Consider the following 24,760-nt stretch of genomic DNA (forward strand, 5'->3'; position numbering starts at 1 on the left):
TTGTAACTGGTCGTATGACCGGATTCAGCTAACTCAGATTTCCCAATTCATGCAGAAATAACAACTCACAACAACAGTAACTAAGCAACTGAACCGAGATGCTCTCTTTCTGGCTTTTTATAATTTTCAACCAGTGACAAGATATTTCTAGTAATTTCCGCTTCTCGGAATTACTGGAAAGCAATAAGAAGATGGAATTACAGTTACAGCTGACATAGTGGTCAATTATATTTATTCAATTTCAATAAAAATTACCGAGATATCCATTTACTTAATGTTAAATGCGAGTGTCCTTGTATTCTGACTTTTCCCGCATAGCCTTCTCTTAAAATTAAGTCTCGCGCTGCATTGCACAGGTAAATACAACAATTTTAATAATAATTCTGCTAAAATGACATATCTAAATACCAAATTTGTAACAGTACCTAAATATAACGCTGCAATAACATCTAAGCTTAAATTTCTACCAAAGTTGCTGCTTTTAGCAAAATTTTTTAATTTCTAAACTTTAGAAATGCAATAGAAACAATCCACCAATTAATCCAGGAGTGTCCAACCCACACCTGCACATGACTCAAAGCAAGTATCAACATGTCCTAGGAAGTGAGTGCGAAGTGCAAAATAATATCAATACCCCATCCCAATGAGAACTCCTTGGAAATTTCAATCACTTCTATCAAACCTGCCAGACATTGAAGCATTACTTTCTCTAATTCAAGGCCAAATATCATACTAATTTTGATTTCTTGTTAACTTTATAAATAAAATTAATAATGAAATGTATGATTAAAATGTCAAACACTGTCAAATTAATTCTATTCATTATTAATTCAAATTAATTCGTTTCATTATATTAAAAAATCTTAAATTAATATAAATGACTTGAATACGTTTTTTTACCTTTTTTCTGCCATTGCTAGTGTTAGGCAGTGGTGGCTCATCATATGAATTAAATGAATCACTAAAAATAATTCTGTATATGTGTTTTTTATATATAATACACACATAGCAAATTTGAACTAACATGGTCTGACCCATACATTTCTCAATTTAGAGGTGAAATCAGAAAATTTCTTTCAGTGGTCAAACATGAACAAACTCAAAAATTTTCAATGAAATATACTTAGTTGTGCGAGTCACTTTTGAAAGTTACATACTGCCACTGGTCTTAGAAATAATTTGTACGGTCTAAAATATGTTGTCTTCTTAACATGTGACCCAAGGAAGCTAAAAGGTTGGACACTGCTAATCTTATCATTCTGACTGTTAACTTATTATAAATTTCTAAGATTAATCTGTACTAAGCAAACTGATTCAAAAGACATGAATATGAATACCAACATTATATTGGAAGCTGAAAACATATACTTAAGTCAAAAGATGCTGTCAAGACCACTTTTTTTGGGAGATATAAGGCTGACATTATCACATAATTTTGAACTCATTAAAAATAAAAAATTCCTTCTGTTGTACATTTTGCTGAACTGATAGATTTACCATACTGATACCAATAGCTACAGATTGATTGTTCTCACAAGTTTTTCCTTAAAACAATGAAAAAAAGATCCCTCAAGACTACAAAAACATTGTTAAACAAAAACAAATTTTAGTTTACTGTATACAGTTTGTGCAAAATGAAAGTAAAATATAGAAGAAGAGCATAATAAAAGTAATTATGCAGCTGCAATTTGTTAACTTCAAATCTGCAGTTTTAGAGAGTAAGATTTCATATAATATAATATATATGCACAGTCACTAAAGAAATACAAGGAGAATCATGCCACACTGTAAGAAAATTTGTGCCAATTGCAACCCTCATCCTGTCTTAATTTCATGCCAATACAAAAGTAGCTAGTATCATAACAGTAAAATGGACTCTCCCAAACAGCTATCACGGGCAACCCTTAGTGGCTTCATGCATCTTTGCTGCGAGCCCACAATTTTGAAATTGTCTCTGGTTACGGTAATATGTAAAATGGGTCCGTGACACTTAGCTGACGGGACACTTATCCAACACCAGTTAGCTGACAGGACAGTTAGCCAACACGGACATTTAGCCGACACGAAACAGTTAGCCGACAAGACACTTAGCCAACATGGACACTTAGCCTACAGGACATTTAGCCGACATGGACAGTTAGCCGACAGGACACTTAGCCGACAAGGACATTTAGCCGACAGGACAGTTAGGCGGCACGGACAGTTAGCTGACAGGACATTTAGTCGACACACACAATTCACCGTCAGGGCATTTCGCTACGGGACAGTTAACTGTCAAGACATTTAGTCAATAGGACACTAAGCCGACAGCGACGTTTAGCTGACGCATACCCAATAATTATTTCAATTTACAATCAATTACAAAATTTCTCGACTTCTCCATAAGTTCAATATTTAAGTTATTTTTTTCACCTATCAGTAAAATTCAGTTTTTGATTCTTGAAGATCTCATACGTGTTTTTAATTATTGTGTTAATTTAACATTGTTTGATATGTATCGTGCTGTTTGGTGTATATTGGCTAAATTGAAAAAGTGCTGAAATTTCTCGTCAAGAAATATGAATTAAATTTCAAAAGGAAAAAGAATTTTTTTAGCTAAGTACGGCGGTCACTTAATTACATTTTAATATGGGATCTTCAAAAATTATCTGTAAAGCTTCTTCATTTAATCAACTTTCACGTCATTAAAATTTTTTCTTGTTTACTCAAATTTCTAATATCTTTACGTTACATTACTATTTTGCTCATCGCATCGTGTTATATTCCTTCCCTTAAAAAAATCGTTTGGCTCCTCCCACTAATGAAATTTCAGGGTTCGTACACATTTCCTTACATGAAAATTAAGGACTTTTAAGGACCATCAAAGAAAAAATTAAGGACCTATCAGCAAACAAACAAACAAAACAAAACAAAACAAAACAAAAAAAAAAAAAAAAAAAAAAAAAAAAAAAAAAAAAAAAAAAAAAAAGAGTAGAATAAAGCAATTATCCATTTAAGAAACTAACAGAAGTGTGTATTATGCACTATTATTAAATTCAATTTAATACTTAACATAAACACAATTTTAAAAATTAAACTAACTCCCTACAAGTTATGAAGTAGATAACATTAAATTAAGAACATAATTTCTTAAAAAACATGTATAAGTGTATTTTACACTAATAACAGCCACAGCTATTTTAGAGATTTACATGATTATTATTTAACTTATTTGATATTTATTTAAACACAGTCAACTACTATTATAATTGCAATGTAAGAATATTCTGCAGATTAAAATAACAGATTCGTAAACATACAATTTATTTCTTTGGTTTTTTGAAAGATACTAGAATGATAAACTATACAATAAAAGATACAAAACATTTATACTTTTTTAAAATCTGAAAATTTTTCAGATATTTTACCATTTAATTCATTTATGTTTATTTCCTTTTCTTTAACTATTCTTCTAAGTTCATTTGCTTTGATAAACAAATCAATGTTCCTGCTGGTCTCGGCTTCATCTGCTAAAAGCATCTATCGAAGCTGCTGCTGATCTCATTTCTTTAATAATTTCGATATTAAAAATACCTCCAGAAAATTTTATGTAATCAAATACTGTGCATTGAGAAATGTATGATGAGTCACTTAAATTTTGAATTGCTTTATTTACAGAGAAGCCCTTTTCCACAGAGGTCTGTCCATGTGACAAGATAAGAATAATTTTCACTATTTCCCATACTTTAGAATAGTGAAAATCGTGAAAATAAGAAGTGAGAAATGTGTCAAGAGATAGATTTTGAGGATCAAAAGTAGAAAATTCATGTAAATTTGTCTTAACTACTTTGTCTAGAATCTCTCCAAACTGCAGCAGAATTTCATCACAATTATCTTGTAAAACACGTTTATTCTGCGTTAATACCGTTAGAACTATTTTCATTTTGTTCTGGGCTTTTTCTGGACTTTTAGCCATCAACTGTGAGTCTATACAAGATACGTTTCGAATAAGAGAATAATTTATTGGACATTTAGCCATTAAGTGTTGTACCATTGTTAAGACACATTGTTGACCTTGTTTCAATGCAAAACTTGCAGCTTGTGAAATGCACAGTATTTCTTCTTGTGGCATTTATCATTCAATAACTGCTCAGCATTGAATCCCAAATAAACTTTACTTTTATCATTATAACAATTTGGATCATTAAAATTAAATTTATAAAGATTTTCTGCTTTAGTTATTTTTGAATATTCTAGTTTCAAAATTTTAAAGTGCTAAAAGCAATCATTTACAAGTTTTAAGATATCTTCAGCAAAAAAGGGAATAAGTGGTTTATCGCTTTGATAATATTCAAGGAAAGGCAATAACATTTTTGACAGTGAGAGAAAAAAAAATTAAATTTTATAAGAAATGTTTTATCCTTAGTTGCCTCCAAAATATTTGAGATGGATTTCAATGAATTTTTTTTAAACTGCCCCATTTCAACTTTTATAATGTATAGTAGCAAGTCATCCCATATTTCAATGGCTCTTTCAACTGCTGGGACATTTTGCAACCATTGGTAAAAGCAGAACTTTATAGCAGAAAATTTTAATTAAAACATTATTTCTTTATCTATCAGATGATGGAGCAAAGATAAAAATTCTGCAATAATTGGTTTTATTGTTAAACAAAAATGTATGAATTTTTCTTACGCATTATATTTTAACACTTAAAAAATGTACTATATCGATAAAAAATTGCGACATCGCGAAATATTCTAGGCAAGCATTCCTGCAGAGATTCCGTTACATCGCTAAAATTGCCATAAGAATGCGATATTGGCAATACCATGAACACGTTTTCTCCGTGTAGCAACCATTCCGCTTATCGGTCATTTTCTTTTAATTTATTAATCTACCATTTCTTTTATTTTTTCCTTATCATTTCAACACTGACTTTTTATTCAGGATTTAGCTTTTATTTTAATTTCTAGTTATAAATACGCGAAATTAGCTTAATAACAAAAGATAATTTCAATCATTATCACAAAGAAATTTTATATCGACCAACTATTTGGATAACTGATGTGATATTAAAATTCAATTCTGAAAGCAGTATTCCTTTTATAAAAATACTTGGTAAAATTCTAGTAAACGGTGCAGCCTTGGCGCAATTTTGAAAATTATCACCAACACCAAAATGACCCGTTTAACTACTCATCGTATATGTCCCGTTTAACGCTTATCATAAAGTCGCCAAAACCCTTATGCAATGGATACCTTGTGCATAGGATTAAACCAAATACTTAATTGTCTATTCAAACGTCAAAAAGCTTCAAAACGCATTTCCGAACTTCATTCTTTTTGGCTAGCATTACCGAATTTGCCCTTGGCGACCTAAAATCGAAATGATTTCCCGCGAAATCGATAACAGACCCTCTGCAGAAATAAACTCATAATCCCGATATCCCATACATATATGAGCCCCCCCAAAAAAACTCTGTAGAAAGTGATCAAAAATTAATTTATGGCTTAATTCAAACAAACACAGAAATTAAAGTAAGCAAAACTAAGTAAAAAAAAAAAAAAATTGAAATGATAAAACAAAACTTAGCTTTCATGTGAATTTTCAGCGCTGATTCTCCCATTCTAGAAATTTCAATTTGTTTCAGACAAAGACCACATTTAGCTTTATAAGGATTGTCATCCATCAATATCCAGTCTTTGTAGTCAGCTTGATGAAGCCACAGTTTATTGAAAATGCACTTTCCAGGCATCTCGTTCCTATTGGCGTCGGAGGGGTTGTGGCCTTCCAGGTTGGGATTGTTCTAATTTTGGCAAATATTTTCAGAATGCCCCCCTTTTTTTCCCTCGAGCACCTTCATCATCACTTTCGCCTCTTAAAGAACTTCCGGCTTCATGCTTTCATCACAATCTGCCTAAATTTATGGACAACACCTGTTTCGAAAAACTGGGTAAATAGCCAATCAGACACCCGATACTTTCGTTCTAGGGTAGCTAACTGTTTTTTATCATTTGCAACACAAATCTGCCAACAGATTGGTTAAGAGCCGTGTAATTTTAATTCCATATTCACGAGAAATCGCAATTCACACTTAGAATGGCAATCATTAGGAATGATAAGAAATGTCAAATGAGCAAAATTAAGAACCATTTATTCATTTTGACCAAAATTAAGGACTTTTAAGGACCATACAAACCCTGAATTTCCTTTCCCTGTTATGAAAAATCTGCTAGATTTAACTAGATCCAGTCATGTCAATAGATAATATTACGTACTATGTTTTGAAAGTCGCGATGACTTTATTGGTGACAGCATACACATAAAAAGTTTTAGCAAATGTTAGTTCTAAGAATTTTTTTATTTTGAAGGATATACATTTTAATATCGTTTAAAATTTTCTAAAAAGCCAATAAATTTGAAAAAAGACATTAATTTACTATGTTTTCATAGTTCAACATTCTGATTCGGCAGTTCATATCACGTGACTCCAAGTGATCTCATCTCACGCAAACTACGCTACAAAAATATAATTCTCTCTAATTATCTACATTAATTTCAAGTTAACTCTTAATTTGGAATACAAGTTTAAAGAAAAGAATTACTTCAATTCGTACGAACAGCTTATTCAGAAATTATGTAAAACCGCAGTGCTTTGCTTCGCTAGTGCATTCTCAATTAGAATTGATAAATTTAACCCTTGACTTTGCTTTTTCTATATTTTCACCTTCGGTGATTGCATTCTAATTGACCTAATTACCACAAATGGCCTTAAGGCATAAAATTGTACTATCTGATAAAAATTCAATGTAATCGTATGTCAGTATTGAAAAAAACAATCAATCTGATAAGAAATGACTGCGACTTGTTTTGAAAATGAACATTAAAAAGGTTGCCAGCGAGTATACTCTGTTTAGCATTGGTCGTAAATGTAATTCAAGAATAACAATAATTTTTATTGCATTATTCAGATTTTTCAGAACGGTCTACTCCTACTACACTGAGGACAGCAGCCAGTTCAGTCTAGATGATGTCTCTCAAGTAATTGTGTTTCGTAACACGAAATGAATGATCCAACCTCACTGCGGATTCCTGCACCCAAGTTATGCCTAAACAGTATCTGCCAGATAACTGTAATTGCTCCCTATGAATATAATTGCTCATCCCCTCTTACTTCGCTACAATGGTATCTGAATGCTTTGCATTCAAATCTCCTGACTTAATGCTAGCACAGAAAAATTTATGCTCAGTAATTTCACTTGCTATATACAGGGTAAGGCAATAGCCAGATACCTACATCTGCGATTGCGTCGCTTCATAAGACAGGGAAAGGAAATTTCAACAGTGGGAGGAGCCAAACGATTTTGTAAGGGAAAGAATGTAACATGATGTAGTGAGTAAAATATTAATGAAATGTAAAGATATTAGAAATTTGAAAGCATTTGGAATAGCGAGATTGTAAAATTATTATCATTAAGTAAACAAGGCAAATTGATAATCATGTGAAAGTGTTCAAAAATACCCAGTTGATTAAATGAAGAAGCATTATATTTAGTTTTTGAAGATCCCATATTAAAATGTAATTAAGTGACTGTCGTGCTTAGCTAAAAAAATTCTTTTATCCTTTCGAAATTTAATTCACATTCCCTGACAAGAAATTTCAGCGCTTTTTCAATTTGGCTAATATGATGCATATCAAACAATACTAAATTAACACAATAATTAAAATTATGAATATGAGATCTTCAAGAATCAAAAACTGAACTTTACTGATACGTGAAAAAAATAACTTAAATATTGAACTTATGTAGAAGTCGAGAAATTTTGTAATTGATTGTAAATTGAAATAATTATTGGGTACGTGTCAGCTACACGTCACTATCGGCTTAGTGTCCTGTTGACTAAATGTCTTGAGAGTTAACTGTCCCGTAGCGAAATGCCCTGAAGGCGAATTCTGTGTGTCGCCTAAATGTCCTGTTGGCTAAGTGTCCTGTCGACTAAATGTCCTTGTCGGCTAACTGTCCGTGTCAGCTAAATGTTCTGTCGGTTAAGTGTCCGTGTCGGTTAAATATCCTGTCGGCTATCTGTCCATGTCGGCTAAGTGTCCTTGTCGGCTAAATGTCCGCGACTGATGTAAAATTACAATTAATTTTGACCTAGTAAGTAAAAAAAATATATAATTTATTTGGCTTTTTCTGTATATTTTTTCCATTTTATTTACTTTTTACTTTTTATTTAATTTTTTCATATATTTTTCAATTATTCTTACTTTTAAGTGTTTTGTATGAATACCATAATTTTTATTTCTTTTTGAAATTAATTGCCTATCATCGCATCAGAGAATTATTTCACAATTTGGAATTTCTTTACAATTTAAATTAAGATTTTTATAGATTAGAAAATAAAAAAAATTAATATAGATTTTTGCTCAGAAATGTGAAATGACGAAACACTATCCTCATGAATTGTTCTTGGTCATAAAGATTCAACAAAACCTTTGAGAAATCTTCTCAAGCATTTCACCAGTGAAATAAAACTCACCATATAGAACCCACTAAACACCTACGTTGCATTCTAGACTCGCATCTAAATTGAAAAAATCATACCATGTATATTAGGAGAAAAAGCACCTGCTATTGTTTAAAAGGGTCAGATGATAATGTCTTTAATACCTTATTTTCCCATTACATTTTTGGATAATAGTTTAAGACCTTATTAACAGAATATACTTTGTAAAAATTGGAAATCATTTATGCTGTCCTCTAGCAGTTAGATACTGCATGAATAATTCTGTTTTAACTGCAATTCTACCTCATTTAAAATCGGTTTTCAACCTTTCACAAGTGAGAAGTTTACGAACTGCATCCTAAGTGCAAAAAAACTCCGAGGTTTCTGTTTGACCAGATGGTTTTGCAATGGGTCCCACCTTACTAAACAATCTCCAAAAACAATTCAATTGATTTATTACCCAAAAAATAATACATCACCTTCCTAAGCCTCCACGACATTAATACAGTCAAAAGTCGTTAATCCGGACTCTTTGGGACTTCGGCCATTCCGGATTATCGATTTTTCCGGATTATAGATCATCAGTTTAAATCTCGTAAGATGGCATGCAGAAATTCTAAAATTAAAAATATGAAACGTGATTGATTAAATAAAGAACAATTATGATCTAAAGGGTATCAAAATTCACAAAAAAAAGCTTAATATTTATTTGTTTACTTTATTAAACATTTCTTTCAATGTAAGTTGTTTAAGTTGCTTCGTTTTATGTGATAATACTTTCTCTTTAATTCTGTAAACAGATATAATTTCTTGTTCAGTTACAAAGTTCCGCTGTTCAAGTCCCGTAATTGCTGTGCTGAGAATACCGACTAACTTGTCAATCGAAATTTTTTCGTTTTCACTAACCTCTCTGTCACCTTCTTCTTCATGTCTTTATCCATTTTTTGCAGCAATTCCACTTTTTGTTTGATGGACATCGAAACATACTTTCGTTTTGTAAATCCTTTGGGAGCTCCAGCATCGGAAATTCTATTTGACATAATCAAAAGTTCAAGTTTACTTTCATAAAATTGCTCTTACAGTCTGCAAAAAATAATAAGCCGGATCCAATTAGAAGATTAAGGAACAACGCAATCTGCAACATTAACTGAAATAAATAATTAGATAATTTTAGCTTATACTGTCCGTTATACATTAAACGCGCATGTGAAAACGTATTCTGCACTTGCGCACACGCATATGCGCAGTCGTAAAGGTCTTATGCGCATGCGTAAACGCCTATGCGCATGTGTCAACGCGGCGCATGCGCAGAAAGTTTTTAGCTTTGAGGTCAGGATTACAGATCATTCCGGATTATGGGTGTCCGAATTAACGACTTTTGACTGTACTTCCAATAGGCCAAAATATTTAACAAAACAGGATTAAAATCAAAGGCAATTTCAAAACCTCTTTTGGTAGCTAATACAAAGAGACTGAGAACATTGCTTGAGAAGGAAAATACAGTATAAACGTTGGCCTCTTCAAGTTTTGTGCTAGATTTTCTTACAAATGCTCACATATATCTGAAATGGGCAAAAGCCCATTTTAGATTTTTGAGAGTTCATGACATCTTGCCAGTTCATCTGCGCTGAAAGGGATTTTGTATTCCCTTACACGACTTTGGACAAAATGTCTTAAATGGCAAACACCTGCATGTGCATGGTACATAGTGACTAGGTTAACTATTGAAAAAAATAACCAATGTTAACAAATGGCAGCGAAAAGTGCCTATTCTTAAAAACTACATTGATACTGATAAATTATTTTAAGTTTTACGCATTTGCAATTAACAGGACATAACTACAGGGGGAAAAAAATGACACATTCAAAATGAAAACCCAGAACGCAGAGGAAAAAGTTACAATTCCCATATAAGTTATTTCGGGTTTTGACGTATTGGGATTGGCTAGTTAAAAACACTAAAATGATTACTGACTGAATGACCTATGCAGGTTATTTGTAGCAGAGCTTCATCTAAGAGTTGCATGTTAGTTATTAATTTATTAAATATATTAATCTTAGTACTTAAACCACAAAATTGACCATGCACGCTTTGAAATCATTGAGTTTGTTAATCAAAAATTCATTAAAGCTTGCTAAATATGAAATACATAATACAACAAATATGAAATTAAAAATTCAGGCTTCAGGTGCCTATACTCGGGTGGAAAAGTGCATTATTCAACATTTGATGGCCTTAGGTAACATTATTTTTTACAATATGAAACACACACAAGTACATATATTCATGCAGATTCTTCATTATTTAATTTCTTTAAATATAATACAAGGGGATAATATTTGGTGGCAACTATTTGAAGAGTGATTCAATGCAAAATGCCATTTCAAAACTAACAGCCCTTCTGGGCTAATGACCCTTTGGGCTAAAAATATTTTCCCTTAAAATTCAAAGCTTCTTTTCAGATAATCCTGACGGTCTTATTTCCTTTATAATTACATCCAATCAGATTTAAATTTCTTATTTATACTCTATTTAGGATATACAATTTTTTCAGATGAAGAACTCCCAAACTTTCTGACTCATTTCTTCTTTTTTGTTACAGAATATCCTCTACAACTCTCTTGGCAACCTTTATCGGTCATATAAATGCATATGATCATAAATGGTAGTTATACTAATTCAGAAGTTAAACAACAAAAATCAGCGTTATATTTTCAAAATTTCACAGGACTAGTTTCGATGGTTTTACCGAACCACCATTCTCAGCTACAAAACCGCAAATGAAAAAGATGAGAAATAATGATTACATAAGATAAGAAAGTCTGGACAAGAATAGGCAAGTGGTGCCATCTGTTGATGAAACCAGAACTAAAACATAATTTCTTTAAAGGTCGAAGGCAAAGATGGATTAGAATTAGGATCGTTAACTAGAACAGAAAGATTTTTTTGAAAGTGAAATGCCTCTAGAAAATCCAGTTCTCAAATGAAAGATCTTTTTTGAATAATTTTGGCAGCAGAAAAATTGAAAAGAGTGATTTTCGGACCAACAATGTTGAGCAACAGAAGACTTCCATGTTTCCTTTTCTCTAACATATGCCTCATGTTCCTTGACGCGAAATTTTAAGGCTCTCTTAGTTTGGTCAATGTAAATCAAACCACAGTGGCAAGGAATCCTATAAATACCGCAGGAATTCATATCCGGAATGGGGTCCTTGAGTATGGAACTCGGAATTTCATTGATGGGAGAATAAACAACCCAAAAGTTAAATTTCTGCAAAATATGTGCAACTTTATAGCTAATTGATGGAAAGAAGGGAATGACAACAGAATTTTTATAATTTCCTAAAAACAAGAGTGTGCCTTTTAGTGTGTTGAGATGAGAATTTTTTAACTGCTTGATTAATAAATAATATTGGGTGAAAAGCCCGTCAGTAGCTATTGCTTTTAAATAATTTAGTTCTTCATCAAGGGATAGTTTGGAGGAGCAAACTTGAAGAACACGGAAAACATAGGAATAAAATGAAGCTAACTTTTGTTTATTTGGATGACATGATTTAAAGTGTGGTGGAAGGCAAACCGATGAAGGTTTACGGCAATTGTCAAGTTCAAAAGTGAACTGAATAGCAGGATCAATAGAATTCATTGTTGAAAGAACTTTATTTAAATCATCTTTTTTACCTTCAAACAGGGTAAAAGTATTGTCTACGTAATGGAATCATGCTGGGAAGTTTAAAGTTTCAAACAATTTTGATTCATAATAATGCATGAAGTTATCAGTCAGGATGGGATTGGGTGGGCTTTCCATGGCTAATCCCTCAGTTTGCTTGTAATATTTATTTTGGAAAACAAAGTCTGCTTGTTTCAAACAGAGTTGAGTGAGAGAAATTAGCTCATCAATTTCGATGCAAGAGAAATGCAATTCGCGAAGTCTGGTTTCTAGACATCTTAATGCACCCTCCACTGGAACATTGGTGAATAATGATTTTACATCATAAGAAACCATGAGGTGGTGGTGGTGGTGGTAGTTAATTTATAGCGCAAAGCTCTACAGGCCACATGCGCCAAACACAGGATTTGTTTTTAAACAAATAAACTTTATATAAAGTAAAAAGTCTAAAGACAACGGCACACTTTAAAATCGAGGCGAGTAAAAAGATATTGAAATGGTGGGATGAAAATACTGATTATGATTCAGATAATGATATTTGCAGTAAAGATATGAAATCCTAAAACATATGATTCATTAAAATTCTCATATAAAATATCAAGACAAAAATCAAATTAAATAATAGAAACCTGTTTCTTTCAGGTAGATAAACAAATTGGTATTGACCTCTCTTCCGATCAAACGGTCGAGAGGCAGGTTGCAGCTATTAAAATATGGACACTCAATTAAAACGTGATAGACTGAGAGACGAACATTACAATTTGCACAAACAGGCTCCTTCTTAGCTCTCAGAAGGTAGCTATGCGTCACTCCAGTGCAGTGCTGCGCAACCTTTTTCACCTGCGACGCACAAAAAATCTTTCTGGAATTTCGTGGAACACCAAAAGCTAATGTATATATGTATTGATTCATACACAAAATTTACAATAAATTTTTGTTTTTAATTTGAAAAATATACAATTATAAAACCATAACATATTTATTTATATGCAATCATAATAATTATCAATGTGATACCTGCGCTTGCTTCAATGAACACAAAAGTTTTATATTCAGCTCAATATCTGACAACGCAACACAAAGTTCTTGGTCAAGATCTTTTAAGCATGACCGCTTATCATTTTTAATTAATAATAGAGTTGAAAAACTTTGCTCAGATAAATATGTCGTAGAAAATGGAAGTAATGTTAAAATTGCTTTTTCGGAAATATGAAAATATTCTTTTTTTAAAAAAATTAAAAAACAAAAATTCTTCAATTTGATTGGTTTATTTAAAATTAAAAAAAAAAAAAAAACAGTTTTAGAGCTATTATTTTTAATTAAAATGGTCTGAAACCAATATATTTCGTTTAAATTTATGTTTAAAAAAAGTTATATATTTTTGAGTTCCAAGTTACCAAGGAAGTGCCGAAAAAATTCAAATGCTGACACACAATCACACACACAACAGTGAAATATATAAAAACATTTAAAATAGACATTATTAAGGGAAAAAAAATGTCATTGTGTATTAAATACATGATAAAAAATTGCAAAATGTCAAATACATGTATTTGATTGCAGCACACCTATATTCTACTTATGGCACACCGTTGCGGAGCACTGCTCTAGTGTGCCCAATTCTAAGGCGCGTCAAAAGAACTTGCTCCTTACGATTGCAAGTAGTATGCCAACGCTCTATTCTAGTCTTCACCCTTCTCAACTTGTTATGAATCTGAATGTCCCAAAGTTGCTGCCATTTATTTCTAATCTTTTCTTTGATGACACAAACTATATCTCTAAAAGAGATGAGGCGGTCGGACATTTCAACAGCAGATTTCGCTGCGATGTCCGCCAGCTCATTGCCCTTTATTCCTGTATGTCCGGGGACCCAGCAGTACAGAATTTCATATCCAGACCTTGTCAATTTAATATTCAACTTGAGAACATCCACTATCACAGGATTCTCGGTGCTACAAAAGGATTTTAAAGCTTTCAATGCACTGTAGGAGTCTGTATATACAATGAATTTTCCATGGTGCAGCGTTGAGATGTAAAAAAGCGCATAATATATGGCAGTCAGTTCGGAGGTTAAGACAGAGGAAGCGTCGCGTAAACGTCTGCCTTCCATGTGGTCACCAATTATAAATGACATGCCAACGTGGCAAGCTGACTTAGATCCATTCGTATATATGGGAACATAACTCCTGTAACTATGCCTGTGCTCAGCAAAAATTTGTCTCTACATGATGTCATTAGTGGTTCTTTTTCCGTAACTGTGGAAAATGTCAAGAAGCTGGATTTGTGCATTTTCCCAAGGTGCGATTTCAAAATGCTGTACTGCTTGTGGGGACATATCAGACAGGGATAATTCTTCAATGAGGGGACAGATTCTGACAGAAAAAGAAGGCACACAGGATGGACGTGCCTCAAATAAAAGGTCACAGCTATCATCAAATAAACACAGTTTGTAAGGATGGTCAGGTTGAGACAATATATTAAAATACTGTAAAAGAGACAACTCCTCACGCCTTAAACGGAGTGATGGCTCGTGACAGTCAACATAAAGGCTCTGGACAGGAGACGTCCTGAAGGCTCCAGAACAAATCCGCAGAGCCTGATGATGAACAGGATCTAGTTTTAACAACACTGAAGACCGAGCGGATCCGTAAACAGCAGAGCCGTAGTCCAGTCTAGAGCGAATTAGAGCTCTGTAAATGCGAAGCATGGAGCAACGCTCTGCACCCCAGGAGGTGTTCGCCAGGACTTTTAAAACATTTAACACTTTTGTACACATTTTTCTCAAGTTTAGGACATGAGGCAGGAAAGTTAATTTTCGGTCGAACATCACCCCTAAAAATTTTACTTCAGGTGCAACTGGAATCGCAGACCCATTGAGGTATTCAGGCTCAGGATGGAGACCTCGCTTTCTACAAAAATGCATGCACACAGTCTTCTGTTTCGAAAACGTAAATCCTTGTCTTTTTGCCCATTCCTGGATCCTGCTCAAAGCGATCTGGAGCTGCCTTTCTACATGTCTCATATCTGCACCTCGACAATTAATTTGTAGGTCATCAACATATAAAGATCCTGAAATTGTGGGAAGAAGTTGTTTTAATACAGAATTTATTTTTAGGCTGAACAGAATTACACTAAGCACACAGCCTTGAGGCACACCCTCTTCCTGTTCAAAAACATCCGACGAAACATAGCCAATCCTTACTTGAAAAGTTCTAGTGTTCAAGAAATTCTGAATGAAAATTGGTAGGTTGCCGCGCAAGCCACTCTCGTGAAGATCGCGAAATATACCGTATCTCCATGCCTTATCATAAGCTTTCTCAATGTCAAAAAATACCGAGACAAGGTGAATCCTTCTTACAAAAGCTTTACGAATGGATGTCTCCAAGAGCAGCATATCATCTACGGTAGTTCTCCTCTTTCGAAAACCGCTTTGATAAGGCGATAAAATATTATTCTTTTCCAAGAAGTAGACTAGGCGGCTGTTTACCATTTTTTCAAACAGCTTGCATACGCAACTCGTAAGCGCAATTGGCCGATAGTTGGAGGGATTCCTTGGATCTTTCCCTGGTTTAGCAATGGGAATTACGACAGCTCTCCTCCATACACTTGGAAAAGTACGCTCCTTCCACACTCTATTGTAAAGACTGAGAAGGGCAGTCAGTGACTTACAGGACAGATGCTTTAGCATTGCATAATACATGCCATCAAGACCCGGACAAGACCTATGTGTCCTCAACAAAGCTCTCCTTAATTCAAGCATAGTAAAATCTGTATTGTAAGGCTCAGATTTGGAAGAGTTGAATGCGATGGGATTTTTTTCAGAGTGCTGCTTGATAGAGAGAAATGCAGGTGAATAGTTTCTGCTGGAAGAAACGGCAGCAAATGTCTCACCAATAGTATTCACAACTTCTTCTATGGAGCTAATCACTCGTCCATCTTTTTCCAAAAAGGAAAGTGAGTGGTCTTTATATATTCTGCATGCTTTTCGAACTCTTTCCCAAACCCGCTTACTAGGCGTACAGGATGTTATTGAGGACACATACGAAATCCAGGAATCCCTCTGGCTCTGCCTTCTTACTTTTCATGCATTTGCTTTGGCTCTTTTAAATGCTATGAGGTTTCGCAGAGTAGGATATCTATGAAAAATACCCCATGCTTTTTTCTGTTTTTTTCAGTGCTTCATGACGGTCGCGATTCCACCATGGTTTCGTATATTTTAGTATTTTTCCTGATGTTCTAGGAATGGAAAGCATAGCTGCCTGAATAATAGTATTAGTAACAGCTTCAACCGCATCATCGATATGCACATCTTCTACCATTTTTTCTGTGAGCTCTGCAGAGGAAGAGAAGAGTTTCCAGTCTGCCCTGTCCAGTAAAAACCGAGGGAGTCTCGACATGGGGTTTGCTCCTCTTCGTGCAAGAGACACAAAAATGGGATAATGATCACTGTTGTAAAGATCATTTCCGACACTAAAAGTGCAAAAAGGCAACAGAGATGGTGAACAAATGGCAAGGTCGAGAGCGTGGAATGTCCTTGAAGGCTCATGGAAGTACGTATCCTGCCCATTATTTAGGAGACAAAGGCTATGATCTTCAACCATCTGCTCAATTTGTCTTCCTCGGCAATTTGTATCTTTACTACCCCAGAGCGCACTATGGCCGTTAAAATCTCCTATTATGACAAAAGGCTCAGGCAGCTGCTCTATGAGATTATTTAAATCTTGCTGATAAATGTGTTCATTTGGAGGCAAATATAAAGAAACAAATGAAACAACAATATCAAAATTTATTTGAGTAGCGACAACTTGGAGGGATGTCGTCAAAGAAAGTACATTTGAGGGATAATCCAGTGAGGTGAGGAGACCTACACCTCCACTGGCATGCTCACCTGCAAGGTTATCCTTCCTGACGAAAGAAAACCTCCGAAGTTTTGCATGCTGTTCTGGTTTCAGATTTGTTTCCAGTATTGCTAAGCACACAGGATGATACGCATTTATTATAGATTTGATGTCAAGCAAATTTCGGTGGAAACCGTGACAGTTCCATGACACGAGGGTGGCCATTATGAATGGTTTTTGTTCTTTCTGTGCTGTTCTTTTGCTTTTTGTGGAAGTAGATGCCTGGGAACTTCTAGACCCTCTTCTACTTCCATACATACTGTCTGAATCCGCAGATTCAGAAATCATCTCATCAAGAGAGCTATTGCTGTGACTTCTATTTTTATTTGATATTTTTTGTGTGGTAGTTTTGGGCTTACTTTGAATAACTGTTTCTTTTTTTTTTTTTTGGTACTATATGGATTGCATTTTCTTTTTTTTTGTTGGATGTAGATGGTTGGGTTTTATTTGGTAGGGTCTGTGTGCCTATTGATGTTTGGGTGGCAACTGTACGAGATGATTTAACAGCACTGGCGTATGATGTATTTGGTCAAAGCTGTGTGCTCTGGACTAATCTTCTGGCTTCGGCGTAAGAGATGTTCCGAGTAACTTTTGTAGTCTGGATTTCTTTTTCCGATTTCCATTTTCGGCACAAGCAAGAAAATGCTGGGTGGTCACCTTTGCAATTTATACACAAAGGTGCAGCGGTACAATTATCAGAATCGTGGCCAATCTGTGAGCATCGGGTGCATGTGAGGCTGCCACGGTAAGACGTCTTAGAATGGCTGAAACGCTGGCAAACATCGCATAGAGTTTGGAATATAAGGTCTTACAGGAAGATTTAGATATCTGGCCATAATATTCTTAGGCAGATCAGGCGTGTTGAAGGTAAGGATCACGTGTTTCGTGTCTATCAACTTACGTTCTTTACGCATCCTGATCCGCCTTACACCGCAGACATTTTGGATTATTCATTCGGTATTATTCATTATTCATTCATTAGACATTCGGATAGCTCAGAAGCGATCTCTTCTTCAGAAACATACAGAATGTCGAATTCTGAGATTACACCACGACAATTATTCAGTGACTTATGTGCTGTTACAGTGACATTCGCTTGCCCAAGTTTAGTTATCTGAAGTAAAGAAACATACTGAGTGGCTGAGGTTTTATCAATAAGCAAGTCTCCGGAGCGGAGACGGTTTATATTTCTCGGCTCACCAATACAAGACTTGATGTATTTGTTTATTACGCAAGGAGACATCTTATGCATTTCGCCAGAAGGACTAGAGGTGACGAGGAAACAGGGACTATTGTTATGATTTTTTTCATTTGCATCTGTACGTAATTTTTTTGCAGTAGAACTTTCAGAACTAGGTTGAGTGACTGGTTTAGCAGTAGACATTTCAGAACTAGGTTGAGTAACTGGAGTGACTTCAAAATCTTTGATTAAAAAAATATGTGAATTTGCCATATTGAAGTAAGAAAAGATTTGGGTCCGACGGCCCCGCCTACCACGGAGCCCAACAAGGGAACACATATACCTGTGTTAGGGCTAGCCGGACCTATACGCAAACTGAAGCCCCACAGTCGGCTTTCCCGAAAGCAGGTACTCCCGAGAGCTTGACACCAAGCCACTGACACAAGGACTAGTGACCAGCCGATTGACAACCGTAAGGATGATTAAAGTGCTTCCCATTTAGCTGAAGCAGAGGCCAAAGCAGCGTGTTGCGGACAGTACCTCGCCTCTCAACTACCAGGACCCACCTTTCCAGCGACACGGGTCTCCACGCACGGCAAACACGTGGGCATTTTTCTCGCCGTTTGAAAACTACAGGCAAGGGTTGTTCCAGTTTCTTGTGACGAGCCCCAAACACCGAAGAGAGAAACCACAAGGGAGAAGGGAAGGGTCTCCAGGATCGTGACACCCGTCTCACCAAGAAGATGATCCCCTGAAGGGCTAGGGTACCTCAGGATTGCCACATCCGTACTCACAAAAGTGAGCGCCTGAGGGCAAAGAAACCATGAGTAAATTTCTAGGAGAAATGTTTTTAACCTTTTTTACAAACACCATTGAAATTTTTTTATGGTGTAAATGTATTGTCTAATAGAGTTGAAAACCTAGAAACTAAATATTTAGCTAATGGATACGAGACAGTACCTAAATTTGATACAATAGGGTGGAAAGGAATACCATTTTTAGGAATTTTGTGAAGAGCATATAATCTGGCACAATTCGCAACAGATGGGATAAGCGAATGTTTTAAGTTGCTTGAAATGATTTGTGAAGATCTGATCACAGTTTTTATTTTTGACAGGTCCAAAGGCGAAGGATCTTTAGGGATCGGATTATATGGTCCTTCGTTTAAGAGTTTAGTGACACCATCGATGTAAGTGTTCTTATCCATGACGACTATCTGGCCAACTTTGTCCGCCTTTGAAATGATAATATCTGGGTTAGAATGAATTTCACGCATTGCAGCCCTTTCTCTCGCAGTTAGATTTGGTTTCAAAGGTTTATTATTGAATTTCACAATCCAAATATGCGAAACATAAACAGAACTACAAAAAAAAGAAGTACTTACCGTAACCCATGCAACTACAAAATGGCAGTTACTCCACGTGCAAAAAAGGAAGCAAAAAATAAGCTGTTTCTGCCTCCGAAACACATACAAACACAACACGACGAAAACCATGTGGAAAAAAGAAAGCACAAAATAAGCCTGTTTGGGGCTTCTATATTTAACACACAATAACACGCCGAACAAATACTAATTCAGAAGTCAAACAACAAAAATCAGTGTTATATTTTCAAAATTTCACAGGACTAGTTTCAATGGTTTTACCGAACCACCATCCTCAGCTGCAAAACTGCAAATGAACAAGATAGAAAATAATGATTAGATAAGATAAGAAAGCCTGGACAGAAGAGAAGCCAGTGGTGCAATCTGTTGATGAAACCAGAACTAAAACATAATTTCTTTAAAGGCCGAAAAAGCAAAGATGGATCGGAATTAGGATAGAAAAGAAAGATTTTATTTTGAATGTGAAATGCCTCTAGAAAATTAAGTTCTCCAATGGAAGACGTTTTTTGAATAATTTTGGGAGCAGAAAAATTGAAAGTGTGATTTTCGGACCAACAATGTTGAGCAACAGAAGACTTCTGTGTTTCCTTTTTTCTAACATATGCCTTATATTCATTAACGCGATATTTTAAGGCTCTCTTAGTTTGGCCATTGTAAATTAAACCAGACTGGCAAGGAACCCTATAAATACCCCAGGAATTCATATCCGGAATAGGGTCCTTGAGTATGGAACTCTGAATTTTATTGATGGGAGAATAAACGACCCGAAAGTTAAATTTCTGCAAATTACGTGCAACTTTATAGTTAATTGATGGAAAGAAGGGAATGGCAACATAATTTTTATAATCTCCTTAAACAAGAGTGTGCCTTTTAATGTGTTGATATGAGAATTTTTTAACTGCTTGATTAATAATGTTGGGTGAAAAGTCCCTGTCAATAGCTATTGCTTTTAAGAAATTTAGTTCTTCATCAAGGGATAGTTTGGAGGAGCAAACTTGAAGAGCACAGAAAACATAGGAATAAAATGAAGCTAACTTTTGTTTATTTGGATGACATGATTTAAAGTGTGGTGGAAGGCAAACCAATGAAGATTTACGATAAACAGCAGTACTGAAGTTGGATGTGTTACGTGTGACCAGAATGTCGAGAAATGAAAGAGAATTCCAAGTCTCAAGTTCAAAAGTGAACTGAATAGCAGAAACAATAGAATTCATTGTTGAAAGAACTTTTTTACCTTCAAAATTTTTAAATCATCTTTTTTACCTTCAAACAGGGTAAAAGTATCGTCGATGTAATGCATCCATGCCAGGAAGTTTAAAGTTTCAAACAATTTTGATTCATCATAATGCATGTAGATATGGGACTGAGGGGCTTCCCATGGCTAATCTTTCAGTTTGCTTGTAATATTTATTTTGGAAAATAAAATGTGTTTGTTTCAAACAGAGTTGAGTGAGAGAAATTAGCTTATCATTTTCGATGCAAGAGAAATGCAATTTGCGAAGTCTGGTATCTAGACATCTAAACGCACCCTCGACTGGAACATAGGCGAATAATGATTTTACATCAAAAGAAACCATGAGTAAATTTCTAGGAGAAATTTTTTAACCTTTTTTACAAACTCTATTGAATTTTTTATGGTGTAAATGTTACTGTCTAATAGAGTTGAAAATCTAGAAACTAAATATTTATCTAATGGATACGAAGCAGTACCTAAATTTGATACAATAGGGCGAAAAGGAATACCACTTTCAGGAATTTTGGGAAGAGCATATAATCTGGCACAATTCGCAACAGATGGGATAAGCTAATGTTTTAAGTTGCTTGAAATGATTTGTGAAGATTTGATTGCAGTTTTTATTTGTGACAGGCCCGAAGATGAAGGATCTTTAGGGATTGGATTATATGGTCCTTCGTTTAAGAGTTTAGTGACACCATTGATGTAAGAGTTCTTATCCATGACGACTATCTGGCCAACCTTGACGGCCTTTGAAATGATATTATCCGGGTTAGAACGAATTTCGCGCATTGTAGCTCTTTCTCTCGCAGTTAGATTTGGTTTCAAAGGTTTATTATTTAATTTCACAATCCAAATATGCAAAACATAAACAAAACATTAAAAAGAAAAAAATTAAAAACAAAAATCAGCGTTATATTTCCAAAACCATAGAAAATTTTGAAAATATAACGCTGATTTTTGTTGTTTGACTTCTGAATCAGTATTTGTTCGGCATGTTATTGTGTCTTAATTTTAGAAGCCCCAAACAGGCTTATTTTGTGCCTTCTTTTTTCCAAGTAGTTTTCGTCGTGTTGCGTTTGTATGTGTTTCGGAGCCAGAAACAGCTTATTTTTTGCTTCCTTTTTTGCACGTGGTGTAACCGCCATTTTGTGGTTGCATGGGTTTCGGTAAGTTTTTTTTTTTTAAATTTTGAAGTTTTGTTTATGTTTCGCATATTTGGATTGTGAAATTCAATGATAAACCTTTGAAACCAAATCCAACTGCGAGAGAAAGAGCTATAATGCGCGAAATTCGTTCTAACCCGGATATTATCATTTCAAAGGCCGACAAAGTTGGCCAGATAGTCGTCACGGATAAGAACTCGTACATCGATGGTGTCACTAAACTCTTAAACGAAGGACCATATAATCCAATCCCTAAAGATCCTTCATCTTTGGACCTGTCAAAAATAAAAACTGCGATCAAATCTTCGCAAATCATTTCAAGCAACTTAAAACATTAGCTTATCCCATCTGTTGCGAATTGTGCCAGATTATATGCTCTTCCCAAAATTCCTAAAAGTGGTATTCCTTTCCACTCTATTGTATCAAATTTAGGTACCGCCTCATATCCATTAGCTAAATATTTAGTTTCTAGATTTTCAACTCTATTAGACAATAACATTTACACCATAAAAAATTCAATAGAGTTTGTAAAAAAGGTTAAAAACATTTCTCCTAGAAATTTACTCATGGTTTCTTTTGAAGTAAAATCATTATTCACCAATGTTCCAGTGGAGGGTGCATTAAGATGTCTAGAAACCAGACTTCGCGAATTGCATTCCTCTTGCATCGAAATTGATGAGCTAATTTCTCTCACTCAACTCTGTTTGAAACAAGCACATTTTGTTTTCCAAAATAAATATTACAAGCAAACTGAGGGATTAACCATGGAAAGCCCACCCAATCCCATCCTGACTGATAACTTCATGCATTATTATGAATCAAAATTGTTTGAAACTTTAAACTTCCCAGCATGATTCCATTACGTAGACAATACTTTTACCCTGTTTGAAGGTAAAAAAGATGATTTAAATAAAGTTCTTTCAACAATGAATTCTATTGATCCTGCTATTCAGTTCACTTTTGAACTTGACAATTGCCGTAAACCTTCATCGGTTTGCCTTCCACTACACTTTAAATCATGTCATCCAAATAAACAAAAGTTAGCTTCATTTTATTCCTATGTTTTCCGTGTTCTTCAAGTTTGCTCCTCCAAACTATCCCTTGATGAAGAACTAAATTATTTAAAAGCAATAGCTACTGACAGGGGCTTTTCACCCAATATTATTTATTAATCAAACAGTTAAAAAATTCTCATCTCAACACACTAAAAGGCACACTCTTGTTTTTAGGAAATTATAAAAATTCTGTTGTCATTCCCTTCTTTCCATCAATTAGCTATAAAGTTGCACATATTTTGCAGAAATTTAACTTTTGGGTTGTTTATTCTCTCATCAATGAAATTCTGAGTTCCATATTCAAGGACCCCATTCCGGATATGAATTCCTGGGGTATTTATAGGATTCCTTGCCAGTGTGGTTTAATTTACATTGACCAAACTAAGAGAGCCTTAAAATTTTGCGTCAAGAAACATGAGGCATATGTTAGAAAAAAGGAAACATAGAAGTATTCTGTTGCTCAACATTGTTGGTCCGAAAATCGCACTTTCAATTTTTCTGCTGCCAAAATTATTCAAAAAACATCTTCCGTTGGAGAACTGGATTTTCTAGAGGCATTTCACATTCAAAAAAAAATCTTTCTGTTCTAGTTTAAGGATCCTAATTCTAATCCATCTTTGTCTTAGACTTCGAAGAAATTATGTTTTAGTTCTGGTTTCATCAAGAGATGGTGCCACTTGCTTATTCTTGTCCTGGCTTTCTTATCTTATCTAATCATTATTTCCTATCTTGTTAATTTGCAGTTTTGCAGCTGAGGATGGTAGTTCCATAAAACCATCGAAACTAGTCCTGTGAAATTTTGAAAATATAATGCTGATTTTTGTTGTTTGACTTCTGAATTAGTATTTGTTCGGCATGTTATTGTATCTTAAAGGTAGTTATATTACACTTTTTTGTAATACACACAGATAATTACAATAAGCATAATAATGATAACCTCATCTACCTCTGAAGACTTTAACACCCCACAGCGTCTGTAATTTGCTTCTTTGAGCTATTTCATCCCATGTGGTACGTTTTGTAGTTCTTCCCCGATGAGAATAGACACTAGATAATGGTTCTGCAATGAGTGGTTCTTCAATTTTGTCAAGAGAAGCTGGTGGAATTAATTCTGCATTTTCTTGTTCATCATCACATTCTTCAACAGACATCTGTTTAAATAAATAAATAAACTATAGTAATTTATATTGGGGGAAGGGGTTATGTTAATGTCAAAAAGTCAGTAGTCAGGTCAAGTAATTTGTTACAAAATAAGATAAATTTATTGTTTATTTTCAGTTTACTTTATTTAACAACACATTTTCATCACAAAAGGAAAATAAAATATCTTAAAACATTTATCTGTCAATTTCTTATGCAATTGATATACTGGATAATTGTAGAATACAGATTATTTCAAGTTTATTCACTCATTTCTTGCATAGTTTACATTCTAATAAGAGGTAAGAGTTCTTTTAAAGACTCTTTCATATACTTAGTCATTCAATTTACACTGCTGGCTACCGTAAATGCAACACCCTGAAGGAAGTATGCAAATAACATGAAATTTACAAAATGCATTAGCGGAGATGAGATATGCAAATGATTAGAATTTCAGCGCAGACGCACATTATGCGCACCACCTCAAAGTGCTATTTAAGGCTTGGAGTTTTCGACGATTTCAAGTTCGGCAATTGAATTTTTC

At 34.5% G+C, this 24,760-nt stretch overlaps 1 protein-coding gene across 2 annotated transcripts in view; it reads right to left on the bottom strand.

Moving 5' to 3' along the window:
- Positions 1 to 24,760, bottom strand: part of LOC118179810 (uncharacterized) — a 125,691-nt gene that overhangs the window by 22,297 nt on the left and 78,634 nt on the right. The window contains exons 7-8 of one of the 2 annotated variants that reach the window (XR_015042881.1): positions 24,023 to 24,227; positions 8,971 to 9,107 (exon numbers count right to left, since the gene is read on the bottom strand). Coding sequence is in view for 1 of the 2 variants with exons in the window: in XM_085822990.1 (XP_085679116.1) it covers positions 24,023 to 24,227 (205 nt within the window). In the remaining variant the exon portion in view is untranslated. The remainder of the gene's footprint in view (positions 1 to 8,970; positions 9,108 to 24,022; positions 24,228 to 24,760) is intronic. The other variant, XM_085822990.1, reaches the window with a different exon arrangement.

The sequence above is a fragment of the Stegodyphus dumicola genome, chromosome 1 (genome assembly GCF_044657685.1).
Source record: "Stegodyphus dumicola isolate Sdum_Otavi_A_Nest chromosome 1, ASM4465768v1".
Classification (NCBI taxonomy): domain Eukaryota; kingdom Metazoa; phylum Arthropoda; class Arachnida; order Araneae; family Eresidae; genus Stegodyphus; species Stegodyphus dumicola.